We start from the raw sequence: 23,324 nt of genomic DNA, 5'->3' as shown, positions 1-23,324 counted from the left end.
AAAAATATAAGAACTATATTATATATTATAGGTGAATGAAGCAATTGTTACCTGAGCTTGATTGATTAACTCTTCAAATCGAATCTATCCAGAGCAGTAGGACATAATGGTAAAGGTATAGGATACAGAATCAGAGGGCCTGGATCTGATTCCAAATTTGCCACTCACTAGCTTTGTAACTGACATTATTAAGCAAGCTGTTCTAGCTGAGCATTAATTTTCAAATGTGTAAATTTTGAAAATTAATTGTCAAAAACTGGTAAAACACTCAGTTTTTTGGTGCGTACTGAAAGCAATTTATAAACTACATGCATGATAGGTAATATTATTACATAAGTATTCTGCAATATAGAATTGCTTAAAATCAGATTTTGGCAAAAGAGTCTGTAATTCAAATTCCATCAACAAGTATAGAATCTTTTATTTGAAACAGCAAGGTATCTTAAGAAATTTAGGACATATTTAGCCTGGTGACCACCACTAACTTGGGAGGTACACCATAAGAGCAAGGCTCCCAGATTTTACGTGAGAACAATGTTCCACCAGCATTGATTTTCCTTGGGGTGGGTCCAAAAAAAGGGTGGAAACTATTTCCTCCAGAGCCATTAAAATTAAATCAAAGTTAGAACATATTTCTGACAATTGAGCTACTAGAGATAACAAAATCAATCTAAGCAGAATTGGTCAGAAATAAAAGCTTTTCCCCAGGTTGGACTTAGAACACAACGTGTAACTTTCCATTTGTAGTCTTCTGTCATTAAAAAAAAAATAAAAATGCCTAAAACAATATTTTATGTTTCAGAAACAGTTAATTTTTAGAGTTTCTGTTTGTCTGCTTAGGACATGTGTCTCTGAACTGTCAATGCATACCAGATGGGTTGCAGAGAACCAGCTGGAATTTTGAATGTCTTATTACTAAAACTTGAAGACCTTCAAGCAGATGGTAAGGAAATATGTTCCCACTATTTACTGGCATAGAATACAGTCTAAGGTAGTCTGAGTGGAGATCTGCTCCTGTTTTTCAGGACCATCTTAAATCGGGTTGACTCTACAATTTCTCAAAAGTTAATAAAAAAGGATTTCTCTTTTTGGACATAAGTTTCTCTGCAGGGATGTGTTTTCTGTTATGACACTTCCCTCAGGTGTTATTCGGGTTTTTTTCCAAAGTCACAAAACTGGGGGAAGGGCTGATGCTTATAAAGACCAAAACAATCAAAGGCTTAATGGAGAAGTTTTCATGCAAATCCTTGATGGTGAAATTACATCCAAGGTATATTATTTTCATTTCCAGGAGAAGCAGAAACTCTCCATTGAGAGGTGCACACCTTTCAAAGGACTGTCCACGTTGACAATGACTGAGTCCTGATGACAGATGACCAACAGGTTGTATCTTAATTAGTTCTTTAAACTTTACTCTTCAAACTGGTATCACAAAAAAGGTTTTTAAAAAAGTTTTAATTTAAATTTGTATTTAGAACAGTCATCTTAAAATCCAGAAACCTAAAGTCTCCAGTTTGACTGTTTCTTCAGCTAAGCTACCATGTACCGACAGAAAATACGAGAGTATACACTGACAGGATAATCACACTTGACTTTTCTGCCCTTGATTTTGTAAATCAAACAAAAACAAAATGTGGAAACATTCTAATTATCTTTCCCCTCAAGTGACACTAATTCAGGACCATAGTTACTAAAAGGACTCTTTCTTCACCGGTGTCACTGACAGAAGGACCAAAAAGGAAAAGCAGCGCCTTATTCTATAGCCTTTTTAAATGAATGGTAACTATCAACACACTTGATACTATATTCTCTCAGGCAGCTGTGAAAGCTATCCTTCCACAGGACTGAATAAGGAAGACAGAGTAAATGACTATTTGTCAATGCTTTTTGCTTAGAATTCTTAATTTTCAGTTTCCTAACTTGCAAGGAGAACCATAGGGTGTGTGTGAGATGTTTTTTTGAGTTACTTACTATAAACAATGTAAGGGAAAACCATTTTTTCTATTCTTAGTACTAAAAATTATAAATCAAACACAAAGCATAATTTTTATTGTACTTGCATTACTGTGAGGATTTACTCTATTTATAAACCTCCTGAACTGATGTAAAATGAAAATGGTTTTAACTTTCTGCTCAAAATGTTCTGTTCCTGAGATAAGGAATGGGATGAGCCCAAAGACATCAGTTACTAGGGCACAACTAAGAAAGACTGAAGCCAGCCTGACAAGCAAACCAGCAAAACTCAAAATCTGTCTCTCACTTTCCTCTTAGTAATTCTGCTGAGTGACCTAGAGAACTCACGACCACCTGAAGAAAGAAAAAAAAAAAAACAAAACTAACAAACGAAACACCTTTCAACTTGCCTTAATTACAATCAAGTCTAGAGGAATTCTGACTTAAAGCAGTTCTCAGGAACTGCAATGTAAGCATTGAAAAATTCACAGTCCAAGGCACATATGTAAAATATTTCTGAGTAAATTCTGTGTTTATTAGAAAGGTTCTGCATATAAAACAGAGAATAGAATTATAAAATAAAAAAGTTAAAGAGATTGTCAAGAACATTAATTGTATTTAAACAGCTGTCATTTTTATGAATGAGCTCTAAAATATACATTTTAATTTTTTTAGGGCTTACTAATAAAAAAGGAAGCTGAATCTCTGAAACTGAAATAACAAGGTAGCAAGTTTCATGGCGACGTAAGTGCCCAAATGACCAAAGACCAAATAAAATGCTGAGACAAGAGCATAACATACTCAAATAGCAAAGTGTTAGTGTCTGAATAGGCAAAGAAAGAGTATATAAACCCATAGATCTGAGCCCTTCTGACATAGGGAGAATGCTCCGTCCATAGTTGAATTCTACAAAAAGTGACCACAACGGGATGATCATGTAGTATTTCTCTGGGTCACTTGGGTTATTACCAAGGTGTCCGTATGCTGTCTGTCTGCACTAGCGGTTAGGGATAGGGCTGAGGGCACTAAAGAGGAGGTCTGGGTCATTCCAGTCACTGTGTTTTTAACTTTCGAGCATGTAAAGAAAGGATGGTCCCTGAGAGCCCAGCTTCTGTTATGTTTTCCAAAAAATGGATTTCTAGTTCATTCTTCAAAACTACAAAGCTACAACCTCAACAAAGGTGTAGGCCACAGGAAGGAGAAGTCAGTTCTTTAATTCCTGTCTCTGCTCCTATAAGCTTTCCTTTTTTCTCCCTTTGGTTTACATTTCCATAATTTTCAAATGACTTGAAATGCAAAGACAGAAAAACTAGAATACTCTAAGAATGTATTTGTTGTCTATCAGAGCACATTTTTGTGTATGTCATTCTTTGCATATATTAATTAAAATTGAGTTTCTTTCAGGTAATGGTAAGAGATAGCCATTGTATCCTTTTACACTCCTCTTTGTGATAAGAAAATGAATTTAAAAGTTAGCTGACAATGATTACAGCACTTTTTTATAAGTATGAAATAGAAAAGTTAGCAAAACTCATGACATGGGCTTTAGTGATTATTTAGTCCATTTGAGTCCCTAACAGGAAAAACAAAACAAAACAAAACAATTTTTAAAAATCTTCCAAATGGCATGGCCTTATACAGACTGTTTCCTTTTGTGATACCCAAAAAACAAAACCAAACCAGCTATTTAAATCTGGCCTGTTTGTCAAGTCCCATCCTCCCCCAAGTGAATGCCACATGAAAATGCTTTCCTTTAAAAGCTACCCATTTCTTTTCCACAAAATGACTGAAAGAAAGACATGAGATTCTGAGACAGCTTTTTACTAACAGTAACCCCAATGCCATATCACAAGATAAACCCTATCTTCTATTCTAACAATAAGCCTTTTTCAAGCCATAATGAATCTGAATTAGATACCCTCAACAAAATTTTTAGTTTCAATCCAGTCTGGGTGACTAAGTTGATACTGACCATCACTTGGCATTCACTACAGCAAGGATTTGAGGTGACAAAGTATGCGTTCTGCCATAAAGAAGAAAGGGAGCAGTCTCTTTACGTTGTATACACCTTATAAATGCCTCGCTGACGTATTACAGACCTCTGGGGGACAGGCGGGGAAGGGTGCCTCTTGTTAAGAATTACTCCTTGAGTGAGTTACTCATGTTTACTTCTGAAAGTGTGTCACCTATCTCAGAAAGTCCCACTGAGTGCCTACTATGCTTCAGGCATGACCTTTCATTTTAGTGCCAGGGAGACAGAAAATAAACAAAATTTAAAAGTAAAATGTATGTTACATGGTGATGATGATAAATGCTATGAAGAAGAAGTGTTGCAAAGGGGTACAATTTAAACTAAATGGTCAGGGAAGGTTTCATGGAAGCAGGAAGATTAAAAATGTTTTGTGCCATGGTTAATGAGTAGGAAAGATTCTCAAGACAGTTATCCTTTCTTCTACCTCACGTTGGCTTTGTACTGACTGGCTGTGGTAATGGCCAGGCAGGGCAAGAACCGACAGCGAAGAGAAACCACTTTTCTAAGAGACAAGGATAGAAGCTGCTTCCTCACTCTGCCCTCATGAATACTACGAGAGCTCCCCGAACCCTTTAAAGAATGGTTCTCAGAAGAACCTTGCCCTGAAAGAATCTAACACAGAGGTCACCAACTCAAGTGCCAGGCAGTTCATGCAAATTGCTGTTTATCAAATGGTAATGCGAATGATTAAAGTAGGTTACAGGTAACAAAAATATCCACATTGAGACGCTAACGCATGGCAGGGACAGGGGAGACTGGAGGGTACCTATCATGTTTCAAAGAGGTAACCACTACCTAGGTCCAGTCACGCAGAAGTAGGTACTCTGTGCCCAAAGTTTTCTAGAGAAACCAGACACCTCATCTTTTCGGTGACCTCTCCCAATTTTGAAATATGGCAACCAACTTGACACATAAAAAATGTCTGTGTGGACCAAAGAAACACCTCTGTGGAGCAGATCTAGTCTGTGGGTCTCCAGCTGAGCTCCTCTGGTCTACAGGGTCAAGGGATGTGTTCTTCCAGGGCCATAGGCACTAGAATGCTTGATTGCCCAGACCAGGCTTGCTTGTTATTACCATCCAGTCCATATCTGAGCAACTGTATGTTTTAAAATCCAGGATCTTGGGAATGTATATTAGATTCAGAGCACGCCATATGAATAATACACCATAAACCAAGATGGCATGATACTACAAAGGTTACACCCTGGGAATAGTCTCTATTGCAGCATTCCAGATATGGCCCTGGTGAGAATCCAGGTGCTGCTGAACTTCCACATAGATATCCAAAACGAATGAATAAACTTTCTACAAACAGGCTGCTTGCCCTGCCTTCCCCTTACCTGTTTCTAACTGGCTTATTACTAGCTAAGCAGGATTTTTCAGAAGGGTTGGTGTGATTCCCTTTTCAGGCTTTACATTTTGTAATGGACATCTTGCGTGCCCAGAAAGCTGATTCCTAAGATTTGGCTAATAACAGACTTTGTTATTTAGAGGTGCCCTCTAAAGAAGAAAAATTTTATAGAGCATAGCTTAGGCTATTAATTTTTGTTTATTTCCCTAGGGAGGACAAACACTATGGAGGGGGGGTGCGGATGGGGTAAGGAGGTAGAAAACAGAGGTCCAAGGGGATTAATCAGTATTCAGGACCTAAGATACACTGACCACAGACTCGACACAATTTCACTTTTTCAAGTTTTCTACTGTATTTCTTTGCATGAGGATCCTATTGAGAGTTTTCCTTTGGAGGGAACTGACCTCACTCTTGAGTTAACCTGAATGATGGCATCTGTCTCCTAGTTTTAGGTTTCTTTAGCCCTCCAGAAGGAGCAGGCATTCTGGCAACCTCACATCACTTTCAACTCTTTCCTCCTAGTGGAAATCCTAGGAAGTCCTCCTTTGGCCGGCTCACACGAATAAGCCCCATCCCAGCAGAGCTGGCTTAGGTCAGGAAGCCCTTATACTCATCTGTGACAAGGAACTCACTGGACATGTTCAGTTTTTGCCCAGGTGAGTTAACTTCACTTTTTTAAGTGCATAGCATAGCATTCTCTGCAAAGAAGCTGTTTTATTAAGCTCTGCTTTGTCACCAAAAAAGGCCAATACTGCATTTTTTTAAAGCCTAGAAGTAGCTGGAAATATATAAAAGTCTTCTCTTAGAACACTGGTCAATTAGACAGTCTTAAAAATAAGGCAGCATACACTTTTCCTGGGAGGTTTAAAAATGTGAACTAAAATGGACTGAAAATACTCAGGCTCCCTTGTTCCTGGTTTTAAGCCTTTTATTTATCCAGCTGATAGGGAAAAAGGTAAACAAAGACTGCCTGCTCTTACTTTTATAATCTTCCTAGGATTGCTGTTGAATTGTCTAGTACATCAGACAGAAATATTTTTCTTCTTGTTTTCAGCTGATGTCCTGACAAGCCAAATGTTATTTACTGTTTAAATTAGCCTTTCCTAATGGGAGTCAAAATATATGGCCACCCCCCCAACCCCCCACTCCTTTAACTGTTATTACTTCTAATAACCCCAAAGCAGAACTAATCGATTTAGGGGATCTGGATATTGAAAACTGGTGAGAAGATTGCTTCCTGGTGGTACGCACACCTAAAACACAGTAATATAAACAGGAAGTTCACAATATCCTGATAGTTCTGAATGGTAACATGTGGGAAATACTTTCTCTATTCTAGAAACTTGCCCTATGGATTTTACCAATCACTTCTCAAACAGTATGCCCTAGATCACCAGTTTTATGAGAAGTGTTACAAGGGAAAAAAGTTTGGAACACATGGGATACTTTTTAAGATTAACGATATACAGCACCTTATTAAAAGAGCTCTTAAGATACCTTTTATTCCAGAGCTCATGAAACATATTTGACTTTTGGAATTTTTTTGCACATTAACATCCTATTACTCTTCTAAGGACCACATTTTGTGAAACATGGACTATTATTTCCCATCCTCCTGTGGCTGACTCTCACCAAACCAGGCCTTTTCTACACCAAACATTCAGTATTACTTCTCTCACACTTTAGGCCTTGTTACATCTATCAGGTAAGACCAATTTAACTTTACTAAGATGTGGGGACTAGTGAATATGGATTGGACAGCTTGCAAACTTTGCTAGGGTCTAGCCAATCCCCTAGTATTGAACATGTCAAGGGTAAGATTTTGCCTAGACTATTACATTGGTTATGAAAAATATAATTGGATCAGCTTCAGAAATATACAATGACATTACAGATCTAAAATTGTTACAATTCAAGAAATTTAGGACATGTAGGTTATTAAAATTAAATAAAAATCAACTGTTTTTATTGGAAAATCATTAAAACATTAACAAAACTATTTACAATTAAGCTACTACAAATATTTTCATTTGTCTTTACTGATAAACAAGCAAAGTTCTAGACCTTAAATAAGATCATAGATACAATTTTATACTTTACACTTTTAGCATAGTGCCATAGTCTTCACAATTTTAATCAATTTAAATAACCAAAATTATTTTAGCTATTTTGTTTTAGTGAGCATACTGTAAGTTTTCAAAAAACAGACTGCATTTCGAATTACTGATTACTAAAATTCAGTAAGGTAAGGCCAGCTTTTAATTTTTTTCACTCCAGATCAATTTTAAAGGTGGAAAATAAATTTTAGGAACATTTTCATCATTATAAAATAAAGCAGAATTTTTAAAATTCACATATAAGCTCTTACTTCAGACACTTTTAAAAAATGATACAGTGTATCATAGTTTTTAAAAGCCTGGGCTCTGGAGTCAGACTATCTGTATTAAAAGCCTAATTCTACTAATTAGCAAGTTTTAAAATCTTGGGTAAGTTACTTAACCTGTCTGTACCTGTTTCTTCATCTCTAAAATGAGGATGATAACAGATTAACCTCATAAGCAAATTATGAGAACTGAATGGTGAAATATGTAATATGCTTGTTTGGCACATGGTAATGAATACTCAATAAATGCTAATAATAACAATAAATACAAAGAAACTTCATTTAGAAGATATTGTGCAGATTATACATTCTTTTTTGATAATTACTATTTGTGAATAATTATTCAGGAATTATTTACTGAGTGTCTTCCATGTACTAGACTCTGTGCTAAGCGCTGGAGATACAAACCCATAAAACATTGTCCTTACTCACAAAAGATTTTTGGAGAAGAAAAATTGATCTGGTGATTAGTATACTATATGGTAAAAGCTTTAAAAGGAGTACAGAGCGTTTTATGGGGGTGTATAAAAGCAGAGGCATGAAAGCAGGTATGGCGTTAGGTTGGTCTCGTACATACTGCTAACCACCTTTTTCCTTTTGTCCTGGTCTCCCTTGCAGTGAAGGGTACTCAAGTTGACATTACTCTAGAGCAGCAATTTTCAACGTTTTATCTCATGGCACATTAAATGAAATTACTAAAATTCTGTAATTTCCACCAAAAAATTTATTTCTTGCTGATTTGACCAAAAAAAAAGAAGGTATAATTGTGATTCATTCATACCAGACAGCTATTGTTATGTTGGCTGGCATCATTTTTTAAATTTGACAATCTTAAGGGAAAAGAGGTCAGTGCCCCTGATGGAACAGTCAGATATTGCATGTTTTAAAAATTCTTGTGGCACACCAGTTGAAAATTGCTGCACTAGAGGTTGTAACTCTTAAGTTCCTGAAGTGGATTTTCAAAATGAAAGCAGGTGACCTGAAAATATAGATAGAGGTCTCCTAGAAGAAAGCCCTTCTGCCTTTTCTTCCTTCTTGCTGCCTCAGAACATAGAAGGCACGTTAAGTGCCGCGGCCATCAATGACATAACATGACAAAAGATGGCAGAGCAAAGAGGAAAGAGCATAGGACTCAGGTGGCATCACTCAGTTATTACACCACTTCCTGAAGGCCTAACTGTGGACTTACTAGATGACACAAACCCTTATTTCTTTAAACCACCACTAGCTGGAGTTTAATCTGCAGCTGAAGGCATTCCTAGTAGATAAATGAAGCTTTCTGAAAGTTTTTTGAACCAAGTTCAAAAGGAGATAGCAATTTATCCAAGTGAAGAAATCTGAGAAGGGCACAGCTGGCAGAGCATCCACAAAGACCTGGAGGGGCAGGAAGTATGGAGTGTTGATACTGGCATCTGTTCTACAAAATGAATCCTCTGGCTTCCTGGATGGCTTCAGCCAGGTGATTCCCAACCTTCTCCATCTTCCACTTCCTATGTTTGAGGGATCCAATACTGTCTCCTCAGTGGTTCTGTATGATGAACATTCATTTCCATCATATGAAATGGTAAGTTCTGTGATGAACATAAAATGTGATCCTTGACTAATGTTTAAACTTCTGGAAACAAATTTATGGCAATTAAGTCAGGAGATGCACATTATCAATTTATACATACAGTGTCTTCAACTGAGGCTGTCATGTGCGCTTACTATGTGCCTGTCAGGCACTGTATTTACACTAGTTATTTCATTTAATATTCACACCAACTCCATAGGTTAGGCACTATTTTCTTTTCTTTTTCACAGAACTAAATTAAGTGAAAACTGTCCTGAGTCAGGCAACAATGGCAATAATGGCTGGCGCAAAGATTCAATCTCAGGTCTATTTCATTCTACAGCCTTAGCTCTGAGCCACTGTGCTGTACTGCTAATCAGTTTCTCTGAGTTTCTGGCCTATAGGTCCCACTCCATTTGCTGACATCGTCCCTGAATCTGCACAATCAAGTTTTAGTTCCCCATCTGTACTCTGGGGACGGGAGTGGGGAGATTCAGGATGGTTCTCTCTCAATAAGAGAGTATGGAAGGAAGGGGCATACCTAAGCTGAGTAAAAGAGGAGAAAAGGAAAGGATGTTAGGAAAAAAACACAGGTATTTTTTTCCCTCTAAAGAAACGTGACAAGTTCCATTCTTACTGGCAAACTGTGAAGTAACTCCAAAAAATAAATTCTAATGTTTTAACAAATACATGGTCTCTAAAAGGCCTAAACTGAAGGTGGCAGCCCTTTTTAATATTTTAAATTGCAATTTGTTTAATAATTGATTCATTAGTTTCTACTCATTCATACATTCAACACATTCATACATTCAATCATCAACAAATATTTACTGGTCATCCTCATGTGTGACTCTGGCATAATCCAATGAATATGTTTCTATACATAAGCCAAAAACAAGTAAAAATGTTAAATATAATTCTCAGAGGGAAAGAAGGTGTATCAAATTCAGACCTAAGAAATCACAGACAGTTGTCCAGAGAGTATGATATTTAAGAAGAATCTTAAAATATAACCAGGTATAGTAAAAAAAATTAAAAGGGGGCGGAGGGGGGGATGGTGAGGTGCAGTGGGGGTCAGTCTAGACTGCTAGACCAGAGTTTATCAACTTCAACACCACTGGGAATTTTGGGCTGATAAGTCTGTTATGGGGTGATACTGTGTTTTGTAGGATGTTTAAACAGCATCCTTATCCATTACCCACTTGACACTGGTGGCACACTCTGAGTGTGAAAATCAAAAACATCTCTAGATATCGTCAAATGTCCCCGAGAGGCAAAGCTGCCTCCAGTTGAAAAACACTATTCTACACCAGTGCTATCCAAAATGGTCTCCACTACCAACATGTGGCTACTTAACTTCAAATTAATTAAAATTAAATTAGAAGTTCAGTTCCTCACATTAGCCACATTTAAAGTACTAAACTGCTACATGTGATTAGCGGCTACCATGCTGAATAGTGCATATAGAAAATACTTTTACCACCACAGAGTGTTCTAATTAACAATGCTGTCTAGACTGAGAGAGTATATAATCTCTTCTCTAACTCTGCAAATGTTCTCTACAGCTTGCTGCAAGCCTATGGAAGGAGTGGAGAAACATGAGGTCAAACAAGAAAAGTAAGGCCTCAGGGTGAAGGGTCTTCAGTACCTTAAGACAGAACAATGGGAAGCCAGTGAAAAGTTTTAGGCAAGGGTGTCAAATAAATAGACTCACATTTTGCACCGATAGATGGCTGTGATGGTACTGTGGAGAGTGAGATCAAAGTGGAGAAACCAGAAGCAGAAAATCAGCTCTGGCAATTCCAACAAGTATGCTGATCTGGATGAAGGTCGTAGGAGTGGGGATGGACGGAAATGGGGCAATTAAGGAGGCAGAATTGATAGGACTTGGTGAACGACTAAATGTGAGGTAGGCCGAGGAAGAGGATGAAGTAAAAAATAACTATCAGGTGTGTTTTTAAAAAGATTTCATTTGTTTATTTTTAGAGAGAGGGGAAAGGAGGAAGAAAGAGAGGGAGAGAAACACTGATCAGTTGTCTCTCAGAGATGTCCCAACTGGGGACCAAATCCACAACCCAGGCATGTGCCCTGACCAGGAAATGAACCGGTGATCTTGAGCTTTGTGGGATGGTGTCAACCAAATGGCTCATGCCAGTCAAGGCATGACTACCAAGTTTTTAGGGTTGGTGAGTGAGTCCACTCACTAATACAGTATGGTAAAGAATAATGGCCCTCCGAGATGTTCATGTCCTAATCATCTAAACCCCAGAACCTGCGAATCTGTTACCCTATATGACAAAGGGCCTTTGCAGATATGAGTAAATTAAGGACTTGGAGATGGGAGATTATCCTGAATTATCTAGTAGGCCCAATGCAATCACAAGTGTCCTGATAAGAGGGAGACAGGGTGGTAGCTAGAGAAGGGTTGTGAAAAGTATTATTATTATAGATGGGGAAATATTAAACATTTAACTACTAATGAAAAAAGGTGATTTTTTTAAGTAAACGCAAAAGCATCAGTTTCTTCATTTGCAAAAGGGAGTTAACAAGATTATCCACTTCAGAGGGTTACTGTGAAGCAACAAAAAGTTAGCTTATAAGGAAGACCCAAATCTGAATGAAAAAATTCTTCTGTCACAAGTAGAAAAAAGAGAACTAACTCCAATGACACTTGGAGGAATCTACCAGTGCAGTCATGGAATATTCTACAACCTAAGGAGTATTCCATCAGCAGATTCATGAAAGTCAGTACTATTCCAGTAGCTCTAGTAGCTGCATACTTCTTCCCTCATGAAGTTACGAGAAGACCTAAAGAACTACAAATACCATCTAAATTTAAACTATTATTATGGTGGCTTTAATTCCTGAGGGCCAGCAATCCAAATGTGAAGAGTATATTATAGCAACAAAAACTAGCCCATGAAGCATATTAAAAAAGCTTTCATTTAAACAAATTAAGAGTTCTGTTAGTACAACCTAAACTTAAACTATCATTGCAGCATCAATTTTCAGTCTAGTAACCCAAATATGACAAAATATGCTATGCCAACAACACTAACCCATCAAACATCTTAAATCTTATCTTTAAACAAATTCTTTAGAGTTATTAGCACAGAAAAATAAATATCCACTTGGTCAAATGCTTAAGTGAGTTTAGTTTAAGTTTCAAAAACTTGCAATTACCTCAGATTTTGATTTCATTATTGATGAAATAGAGGAAAGTAGGTGGCTTACAGCCAGTTCATCCCTTGGGTTGTAATTAAATGTCAAATTTTATTCACTAAAATTGGATTAGATTTAAAATATTGACTCAAGAAAAATATATTTTATATAATGGTAAAGCCTTATTACAAAAGAATTTTAAGATTAGTTATTTTACTTACCAAAATGCAGTCCACTTTAGATTGTACAGTTTTGCTGAAAGAAAAAGAAGGTTAGGTTAATATGAATGATAAATTTATTAGATATCTGAAATATCTCAAACAGATATGGTAATTAGTCTTCCCTAACTATGAAAAAAATAATTAAAAACTCCTTATTAGGATAAGGTATTGTATCTAAAACTGTATTTTTAACAAATTAAAAAAAAAGTATTGCCCATTCACTGTACTATACTGAATCTCAAAGCACAGAGTATTTTTCAAATTCACTGCTATAGTCAACCTTTGTCATTGCACAGTATTGTTTTAACAGATATTCTGCATAAACAAGTTTTTAATGATATATAAAAGTATAGATGTATTATTATACTTAGATATAGAACACAAGAGTTTATAATGAATTATGATTTTACTGTATGCCTGCTATCCTGGACAATAATTTGTTTAGTATTTAAAAGGCATAATGCTGTAATGTTATCTGTAGTTCTATAAAGACTTGTTATAAAATAGATTCTCCCACACTCTCTCTCATGTATACACACATACACACACACTGGCAAAGGATTCCCTAGCCATAAAAGTAGTAACAAAGATTAACTAATATGGTAATAAATTAGAGGGAAAGAATATATTTAGAAATAAATAACACAAATAAAGCCAGTATATGTTTATTTAAGTGAGCTACTAAATATGTGAACTATTAACATATAACTGAACTATTTTATACAAATGAAGCCTGTATAAAATAGTTCAGTTATATGTAATAGTATTTGTATTAATGAAGTCTGTATAAAATAACTGAATTGTCATTTGGATTTTGTTACAACACATTAAAATAAAAATGCAATGAAATCATTCAAGTCTAAAAATAGTTTCTATAAATTTTAAAAGATGTTAATGTTCAGATCCAAATAAATGTCAAAAAAAGTGGTTATTTGCCTTTGTATATATAGTACATAAAAATCAGCATTTAAATCCTGTTTGTTTGCAATTAATAACCTCAAAACTTTACATCTGTACTCAGATTTCAAATTTCATTTTTTAAAAAATACAAAGTATGACTGAATTAAGTACAATTATAAAATTCAGAAAGACTAAAATGAAGAGAGTATATCTGTATAGCTTACTACCCATTAATTGCTAAAGTGTGCTATTTTTCTCTTCTTAATAACTCCCAGTTTCCCTCAGATAATAGAGAAATCTATAGATTAAGAATTGCTGCTAAAATGTAATATATCAAGTATCCAACCACTCTTACCACCTGACTATAAACTATCATCATTTCCTGTCTAAAATGTTATAATAACCTTCTAACTAGTTTCCTGCTTCTGTTTTTATTCTGCCAATGACGAGCTATTCTCAACAAAGCAACCAGAGTGATTCTCTGTCCAAACCAGGTTCGCCCTCTGCTCCACAGTCTGTAACATGGCCAGCAAAGCTCCGATGGTTCATCCCTCCGCTATCTAACTTCATCTCCTACTAGTCTATTACTCACTCATTCAGCTCCTGCCACACTGGCCTCCATGCTACTTCTCAAGGAAGGAGCAGGGCCTTTGCTCTAGCTTTTTCCGACAGCTGCTGACACTCTTTAAAATTTTCCCATATAACCTACCAGTTCACTTTCTTTGTGACTTTGTTTGATGTTATCTTTTACAGACAGTTCTTCCCTGACTAACTCATTTCAAATTCTCCCCTTCACTATCCTCTTCCTCTGTTTTAGTTTTCATCATTGTACTTATCACCAGCCATTTTATATTTTTATTAATTTATATGTATGTTGACTATCTTTCTCAACTAGAACTTAGATTCCTTGAAAGAAGGCTCTGTCTGTTTTGTTCACTGCTATATTATCATCTGGCACGTTAGGTGTCCAATAAAATCTGCTGAATGAATAAATGTCAAAAAACATATTCAGTGTCCCATATGAAGAAAACTCAGGAAAGACTGGGGACCATGTAAGAAAAAAGTTTTAAGAGAAATTACTATGAAATTTAAAAAGTGATTTTTTTAAAAAGAAGATCTAACTATATTCTCCTTCTACCAGAAACAAACTGCTGTATGGTATATCTAAAGAGGACAGCTATGTCTTCCTATCACAAACAAACAGCTTGGTAAATATCTAAAAAGTATACTACATAAAAGACACTTTTAAAAGAATCAACTTATAAAGTAAAATGAGAATATATCTGAGTTAGATATGAACTTTGGCAATCACTTAATCTAGCACTTTGATTATTTCTATTTCATACTTAATACTAGAGGGATATAGATGAAATTTAAGTCTCCTTAGTTCTTCTGTCTAGTCTCATTACCCACCCTCCCACCTTTTTAGATGACCATCTGATATATAACCTTCACAGCTGATATTTCAATACTTGTATTATATATGTACAAATGTCTATAAGCCTCATATAGTGCTGTTCAGTGAAGCTGTTAAATGTTTATATAAATGCCATTATAGTGTATGTATTCTGCAACTGTGTTTTTTCGTTCAACATTGTTTTTGAGATCTATCCATGTTGATACATTTTGATGAAGCTTTAACTGCTAAAAAATATTCCAATGACTATATCAAATTTATTCATCCATTTCTCTACTGAAAGTCAATTACGTACTTTCCAGTTTTTCTGCAAACAATGCTGTTTTTGTACATGTCTTCTGGTATAAACATGCCAAAATTTCTCAGTTATAAATCTAGAAGTTGATTTTCAGGGACTCAGAGATGTATCCTTTCAATTTTATTATATATTACCAAATTTCTCTCCCAAGCACTTGCATCCATTTATACTTCTATCAGCACTAAATGATAGTCCCTATTTTCCTACTACCTGTGTAAATATATATACATGCCATTAATACATAATATATAAAATACACATATTAAAAACCTGCCATTCTAACATAAAATTTTTAATTTGTCATTTTCCTAAATCACCAGCAATGCTGTGTACCTTTCCATCTTACTGGCTATATGGGTTTTCTCTTCCATAAATTTCTGGTTCATAACTTTTGCCCATTTTTAAGTGGACTTAACTTTCTTGAACTATATTTTGGATATTAATCCTGTTACATATACTTAACTTTGTTAATGACATATTTTAGTATCTTATGAAATGTAAATAGTAATATTTACTAAAGTTTAAATTTTTTATTGAATCAAATTTATTAATTTTTTTCTTTATGGCTTGTGTTTTTTTGTCTTAAAAAATTCTACCTAGCAAAGATGTTAAAGACATTCTATACTTCATTGCAAAATTTTTTTAAGTTAGTGTTTTCAATTTTGATATTTATTTTAGTTAGGACCTATTCTTGTGGTATGGTATAATACATACATTTTGTCTATCTTACAAGCCAACTGTTTCCTATTTTATTAAGCCAAATTTCCATACATATTTAAATGTGTTTCTGGATTTCTTGTTTTATTATTAACATACTTATCTATCCTTGAGCTAACATAACACTTGGAATTTATTAGTGCTTTAAAATTAGGTCTAGTTATTTGCTTGCGTGACTCTCCTTGGCCACTTTCGGAACAGTCTTGATAATTCTTGGACCTATAATTTTCCAGGTGAGTTTTTTGGCTGTTCCAATTCCACAAATGTCCTGTTAAGATTTCCATTGAACTGTACTGATATCATAGATTGAACTGACGGAGTTGATTAATAATTTGAACTTATTTTTGTCTGTCCTTAAAAATGCCTTGTAATTTTCTCTTCACCTTTTGTTAAAAGAGTCCTAGGTAACTTACAAATATTGTGAATAGTATCTTTTTTCTTATTGTAATTCGAACTGGTTTTTGCTGATGTGCAGAAAAACTATTAGTTTTCTATACTGACTTTATATTCAGCAGTCTTCCTAAACTCTTACTAGTTCAAACAGTATGGAGAGTCTCTTGTAGGTAATAATTTCATAATGAAAATATTTTCCTTCATTTCCATTCTTTACACCTCTTCCCCAACTCCTTTTTACTATCTAACTAATTTGGCTAAAATCCTCGATCTAATGGTGAAGAGACGCAGTTACAGCTGACATCTTTGTTCTGTTTTCAAATTGTGTTTCAAAATTTTAACATGATGCATTGTAATGTTCCATTTAGTTGATGTTTTATAATTTCCTGAAATATTCCTTGAATATTGGATGCTTTGATTGACTCTAAATAAAATAATGCTTCAGTATTGTAATGTTCTCCTTTGGAAAATGACACAGGTAAGTTATAATGGAGTAACTTTTCCACGTGTAACAACTACATACTGTGGACAGAATATAAATACAAATACTAAGGAGAAAGAGAGTGACCAAAAGCAGGTAGCAACTAGAAGGAATTCCTTCTTAAAATAAAGGAACTATATTGTGTAAGATTTGTATTTATAAGACTGTTGCCCGAGGGCACTTTCCTGCCCTCACAGCAGTGATCACTGAGGACTAAAGCAGGAATCTGCTGTCTTGCCAGTGGAGGAGCCAGAGGACAAAGTCTGGGGCTGCCAGACTCACTGTAAAGTTAAAGATGAAATCCAAGGAAGGGAGGTGCCACAAAATTTATGTACAAACTATGTCCAAATATTGAATGGCCTTTATCTGGAGAAGACTCCAAGGTTTCCAGAAAAAAGCAATAGCCAGAAGGTGGAAAGATCTGAGTTGAGCCTTCTAATGCTTCCTATCACAGGAGAGAGAATGTTGGGAGTTTGAATCCAGTCATGTTAACTATCTACCAGAACAACAACCAAAAACAATACTCAACAGAGGAAAATAACAGAATCCAGTCTACAATGTATCATCCACAATGCCCATTATACAAGCAAAATCTACCAGAACAGAAAAAAGGGACACAGAGTCAAGAATAAAAAACAAACGAACAAAAAAGCTCATAGAAACCAAAGCCTAAGTGATCTAGACAAGGACTTCAAAGGAGATACTATCAATATGTTCAAGTATTTAAAGGAAAATATGATCATGTTAAACGTATGCATGGGAGAAATCTCAGCTGGGCAATGGAAGCTATGAAAAAAATGGAAATTCTAGAACCGAAAAGTATATCTGAAATGAAAAAAAAAAACAAAACACTGAGTTACCTTAATAGAAAATCAGATATAGTAAGAAAAGGTCACTAAACTGGAAAATTAATACATCTTATTGAATCTAAAGAAGAAAGAGAAATATTTTCAAAATAATAAACAGCTAATAAAGAGCTTTAGAGATTGGTAGTACAATATCAGGTGGTCTACTTACATACAACTGGAGAGGAGATAATGAGAAAGAAAAATATCTGGTAAATGGCCAAAATTTCTCCAAATTTTATGAAACATACAAACTTACATATCCGAAAAGCTCAGCAAACTCCAAGCAGGATAATTATAAAGAAAACCATATGAAGTTGCATCACTGTCAAAGGGAAGAAAACACAAAAATAAAAAGCAAAACTTAAGGCAGCAAAGTAACACTATATGCTGTGAAAAGGCAATGTGAATGATAGCTGACTACTATTTAGTCAACTGATTTGCAAAAGAGGTAGCAAAGCAGTTCAGGACATAAAGGAAAATCCTTCCAACAAAGGCTGATGGAGTAACTGGATATATTTATAAACAAATGAACATACCTCATTCTACAGAAAAATCTATGTTGGATCATAAAGTTAACCATAAGAGCTTAAACTATAAAGTGCCTAAAAGAAATTTTAGGAGAGTATTGCGACTTGAGAATAAACATAGGTGTCGTAGGGTACAGAAGCAATAACCATTTTTTGAAAACAAATAAATTAGCTTCCATCAAAACGAAAACCAACTTCTGTTCCTCAAGACCTCACAAGAAAGTAAGTCACTAACCAAAAAAAGTATTTGTAAAATGTATCTGATAAGACTTATGTCCAGACTATATAATGAATTTCTACAACTGTGGGCTCTAAGACAACAACCTACCAAGAAGGTAGGCTAACTGGGCTCAATTTAAAAGCACAGCCTAGCAGCCTTTTCTAAACAGGGGCCTTTCACGCAAACCACACTTCAGGGAAAAGCTTGCGCTAAGCTGCCTGTCTCCCACGCTGTGTTCCTGCCATCTGAGCCGGCCCTTATAAAGGACTTCCTGGCACAGTATTTCAACCAGCAGAACTGAGGCCTTCCCTGTCCAATCAGAGCTGTGCAGCTATATCTCCTCCATCAGCATCTTCACCAACCAATCAGAGGGGCTTCAATCTGACCAATCAGGATAGTGCTTTTTGGACCAATCAAACTGCGAGGATTTGGAGTCCTTGGTGGCATGAGGATGGACAAATCAGGGACTGGGGTGAAGACCTCTGTGTACATAAGTCAGCTCCCCTCTGGCTCAGGGAGCATACTTTTCCTTCCCATTGTTTGAGCACACTTTCCCTTTTTACATTTTCCCTTCCTATTGGTTCACAGAACTCAATAATAAAGACAGGTAACACAATTAATAAATGAGCAAACAACTGGAATAGATGATTCATAAAGAAAACAATGTAGAAATGTCCAGGGATAATTCATAAAGAAAGGATGTCCAGTAAGTACATGAAAAGATGTTCAACATCATTAGTTATCAAGGAAATGTAAATGTAATGTAAAATTTTAATGATATACCATTACGTATATTCAAAAATAAAAACACTGAAGACACCAACAATTGACAAGAATTTGGAGCAATTTTTGGAGCAAAAATTGACAAGAATTTTACATTTCTGACGGAAATGCAAAAGGTAAAATTGCTTTGGAAAAATTTAGTAGTTAGGCCATGGCTGGCTGGCTCAGAGTGTTGTCTTGATAGGCCAAGGTTGCCAGTTTGAACCTTGGTCAGGGCACGTACAAGAATCAAACAATGAATGCATAAATAAGTGGGACGCCAAATCGATGTCTCTTTCTCTCCCACTTCCTCTCTCTAAAAATCAATAAAAAATTACAAGTTAAATATAAACCTATCCTATAACACAGCAATTCTATTCCTATATATTTATGCAAAAGAAATGATACTTTGTGTTCCCAAAACAGACTTGTGTAAGAATGTTCACAGAATCATTCATCTTTAGTCCTAAGCTAGAAACAATTGAATTGCAGTAAACATAAAAATGGATAATAATGTGATATACTCATAACAATGGAATACTGAGCAATTAAAAAAATAACCTCTGATTCACAGAACATGGATGAATCTAGTGTATGTTATACTGAGCCAAAGACACCACCAAGAAAAATTCATTCCATACAATTCCATTTATATGAAGTTCTAGAACAGGTAACATTAATCTATGATGAAAGAAAAGTTAGAAACAGTGGCTGTCTCAGGATGCAGTGGGTGAATGGGGGGGGGATTAATTAGGAAAGAGCATGTATGGCCTCTGTAATATACTGCCTCGTTTCCCGTTATGAGAAAAAATGACTTTGTCCTCCAGCTGCTGAAGTACTTTCAGCAGAAAGCCTTCAGCAGTCAGCCCCCTAAGGGGATTGCTTATACTGAAGAAAACTTCACTTCTTAAGGTCACATATTCTTCCAGAAACAGTCCACATCCAGAGGCTGGTCAATGGGGGTCCAAAGGTCCGTCACTGTCTCAACTAAGGACAACTCTGATGGGTCATTCCAGCTTCAGAACTCTCCAGCGCTGTAGCTTAACTTTCTGTTACCTTCCTGTTCATTCCTACCACAGAAGTGGATCTCAAGAGCATTCCCTATCAAAGTGGGTCTTAAAATATGACTCCTGGACTAGCATTACCTGGGACTAGTTAGAAAGGCAAATATGTGGGCCCCACTCCAGACCTACTAAATTAAAAAGCAGAAGCCCTATCTACCTGCAAAGAGCTCCCTATCAGATTTTTGTCCCTCCTAAATATATTAAGGTAGGTATACAATTAAGAAAGAAAATTCTCTTAAAAAGGGGGGGGGTTCAAAACTCCTACTTGGAATAAGAAAAAAAATGAACACAAAATTAAATACTCTCTCTCTCTCTCTCTCTGGCCTGTCCAGAATGTATCCAGCCACGTACTATGAAAAATAGAGACATTTATTGAAGAAGATACAAGATACAAGAGACACTGTACATAGGACAATGACACCTCAGTCCCCTTCAATGTGGGCACCTTGGAACCTCACACAGTTCTCCCAATCGCCATTAGCTGCCCTGTCATATTTTCCTATATCTCATTGACAATGGTCTGAAATCTCTTCCCTTTCAAAGGTGATTTTAGTTTTCAGAAAAGCCAGAAGTCACAGGACACCAAATTTGGGCTGCAGGGGGGCTGAGTCACCTGGGTAATTTGATGTTTTACCAAAAAACTCTACGTAACATGTGATACATGAGAGGGTGCACTGTCATGATGAAGTTGCCCATAGTGGCTGCCTTCTGAAGCATCCGAATAGTTTCCAAAAAGGAATGTTCAAACTTAATGAAAAATCTGATGTAGAATCGTTCCTTTATTCAGTCTTTTTGAATGCAACAGCCACATAGTACAAATGCTCACTCAATGGTGTCTGCTGTCCCCACTGACTAGTACAGTGAAGTCGTCGTTGTTCACATAGGAGCATTCTGGTCCACTCTCCTTGGCTGCCAGGTTACATCAATGTTGAACAAACTATTCTTGTTATAGTAACAACAGCTGCACTTTTTCCATACAGAACTTGGTATATAATTTTTAAAACTTCGAGAGAGCTAACAAGTGATGTCTTAGAAATTACAACTTTTGGGCTAGATATTTTTTTCTGTTTGCCCTTCCAAATCCAATTTTCACCCTTTGCAATAACCAAGGAAACTGGTCTTTATGCATTGTATCTATATGGCTCCCTTCCCCTCTAGTGGGGGCCAACATTAGTCACTACAAGGAGGTAAGAGAGCAAAAGAAGGGACAGGAGGTATTTATTCAACTTGGCTTTCTTCCTGACAGGCAATGAGTTAGTGGTTGGGGAACTGTGGTTCTTCTTGGCAATTCTTGTAAGACCTTTCAAAAACTGAAATCAAATTAAACATATACAGATTTGAATAGAAATATTTCAAAGTTATCAAATAAGATATGGGTTACCTATGAATATATTTGGAATGAACTTATATTTTCCCCAATACTCTTACTAGCTAAGTTTAAGATCACTTTTCAGCAACAAGAAAAATACACACAAAAATATACTCACCACTCAGCAATAAACAATAGGTGCACAGCCTGCACTTTTAAGAAGGTGGATAATAGGGACTTCTGGTCAAGATGGAGTCATAGGTAAACATGGCTTGCCTCCTCACACAACCACATCAAAATTACAACTAAATTATAGAATCATCACTTAGAACTTTTAGAAATTGAGTTGAATGGAAGTCCAACAACTACGGAATTAAAGAAACCATATCTGTTCAGACTGGTTGGAGGGGCATAGACATGGAACGGGCTGGTCCCACACCCACATGTGGTGAACAAGAATTTGGGAGGGATATCTTGGGAGCGAGGGACCCTGGCCCCATTCCAGGGTTCCTGTGCCAGGAAGATAAGCCTTCATAACTTCTAGCTGCAAAACCCAGCAGGGATTGTGTCAGTGGATGAAAATCCTACAGTCCCAAGCAGTTCCTCTTAAAGGACCCCCACACAAACTTACTCATACTTACTCCCTCTGAGCTCCAGCACTGGGGTAGCAGCTTGAAAGGCAACATTGGCATACAGGGAGGAACTGAATTGTCTGGCATCCAGGTAGAGCTGGGGGACAGCTTTCTCCCAGACAGAAAGGTGGGCAGAGGCCACTTTTCTATTTCTGAAACCACCCCCGCTGCCCACCCCCATACACCGAGCCACAGATGGGCAGGCTGGTGCCATATCTGAGGCTCCATCAACCTGACTAACACTGTTTCCCTGGTCCTGAAGATCCTCTGAGGCTCTGCCTCAACCAACTTATAGGCCCACTCAAGCTGTTATTGGCGAGTTTTCTATATGGATGCCTGGTCTTGGCTCATGTTTCACAACTTCCTAAATCCTCTCAATCAAGAAACAGCAAGCCACAGCAAGCCCCCAGACCCCGTATCTGCTAAGTTGCCCCAGGCACCACACTAAAACAGCCAGCCTCGATTCCCAGTTTGGCTTTACCTGGGAATCTCCAAGTCCAGCACAAATAGCAGCCATTTGAAGATTGCTCTGTAGTTCATGCAGGGTGGCCCCAGGCAGAACAAAGGTGGGGGCTGAAACTGGCCTGCACCACCAGAGAAACCCCAGGTCCTGTGCACCCAGTGGACCCATGTCTGAGCACCACCACCCTGCCCCTGCAGTGCTGATCCTCCACGGAAGGCAGCTGACTGGCCCTTCCACTGACCTGCCAACTGCAATCAAGGCTCAACTACAAGAGAGGGGTGTACTCTGCCCACAGGAAGGGCACACCTCAAGCACCCAGCTTGGGTGGCAGTGGTGGCTGTGCCACTGGACCCTACAGGGCACCTACTACATTAGGCCACAATACCAAGACACAGAGTCAAAGCAGCTCCACCTAATACATAGAAACAAACACAGGGAAGCTGCCAAAACAAGGAGACAAAGAAACATGGCCCAAATGAAAGAATAGATCAAAACTCCAGAAAAAGAACTAAACAAAATGGAGATAAGCAATGTACCAGATGCAGAGTTCAAAACGCTGGTTAGCAGGATGCTCAAGGAACTTAGTGAGGACCTCAGCAGCATAGAAAGGATTCGGTCAGAAACGAGGGATACACTAAT

The 23,324-nt window shown here is 36.8% G+C and overlaps 1 protein-coding gene across 4 annotated transcripts in view; it reads right to left on the bottom strand.

Annotated features, from left to right (window-relative positions):
- The window catches only part of RFX7 (regulatory factor X7), a 110,354-nt gene that overhangs the window by 44,005 nt on the left and 43,025 nt on the right, over window positions 1–23,324 (bottom strand). For all 4 annotated transcript variants that reach the window (XM_054565381.1, XM_054565382.1, XM_054565383.1 and 1 more), the window contains exon 3: window positions 12,655–12,688. In XM_054565381.1, coding sequence (XP_054421356.1) covers window positions 12,655–12,688 — 34 coding nt within the window. The remainder of the gene's footprint in view (window positions 1–12,654; window positions 12,689–23,324) is intronic.

Source organism: Pteronotus mesoamericanus, unplaced genomic scaffold, assembly GCF_021234165.1.
Source record: "Pteronotus mesoamericanus isolate MK-2021 breed Mesoamerican mustached bat unplaced genomic scaffold, CSHL_Meso_final contig_164, whole genome shotgun sequence".
In the NCBI taxonomy this organism is placed as follows: Eukaryota; Metazoa; Chordata; class Mammalia; order Chiroptera; family Mormoopidae; genus Pteronotus; species Pteronotus mesoamericanus.
The sequence above is the reverse complement of the archived record's forward strand: the minus strand, read 5'-3'. Positions and strand labels throughout refer to the sequence as shown.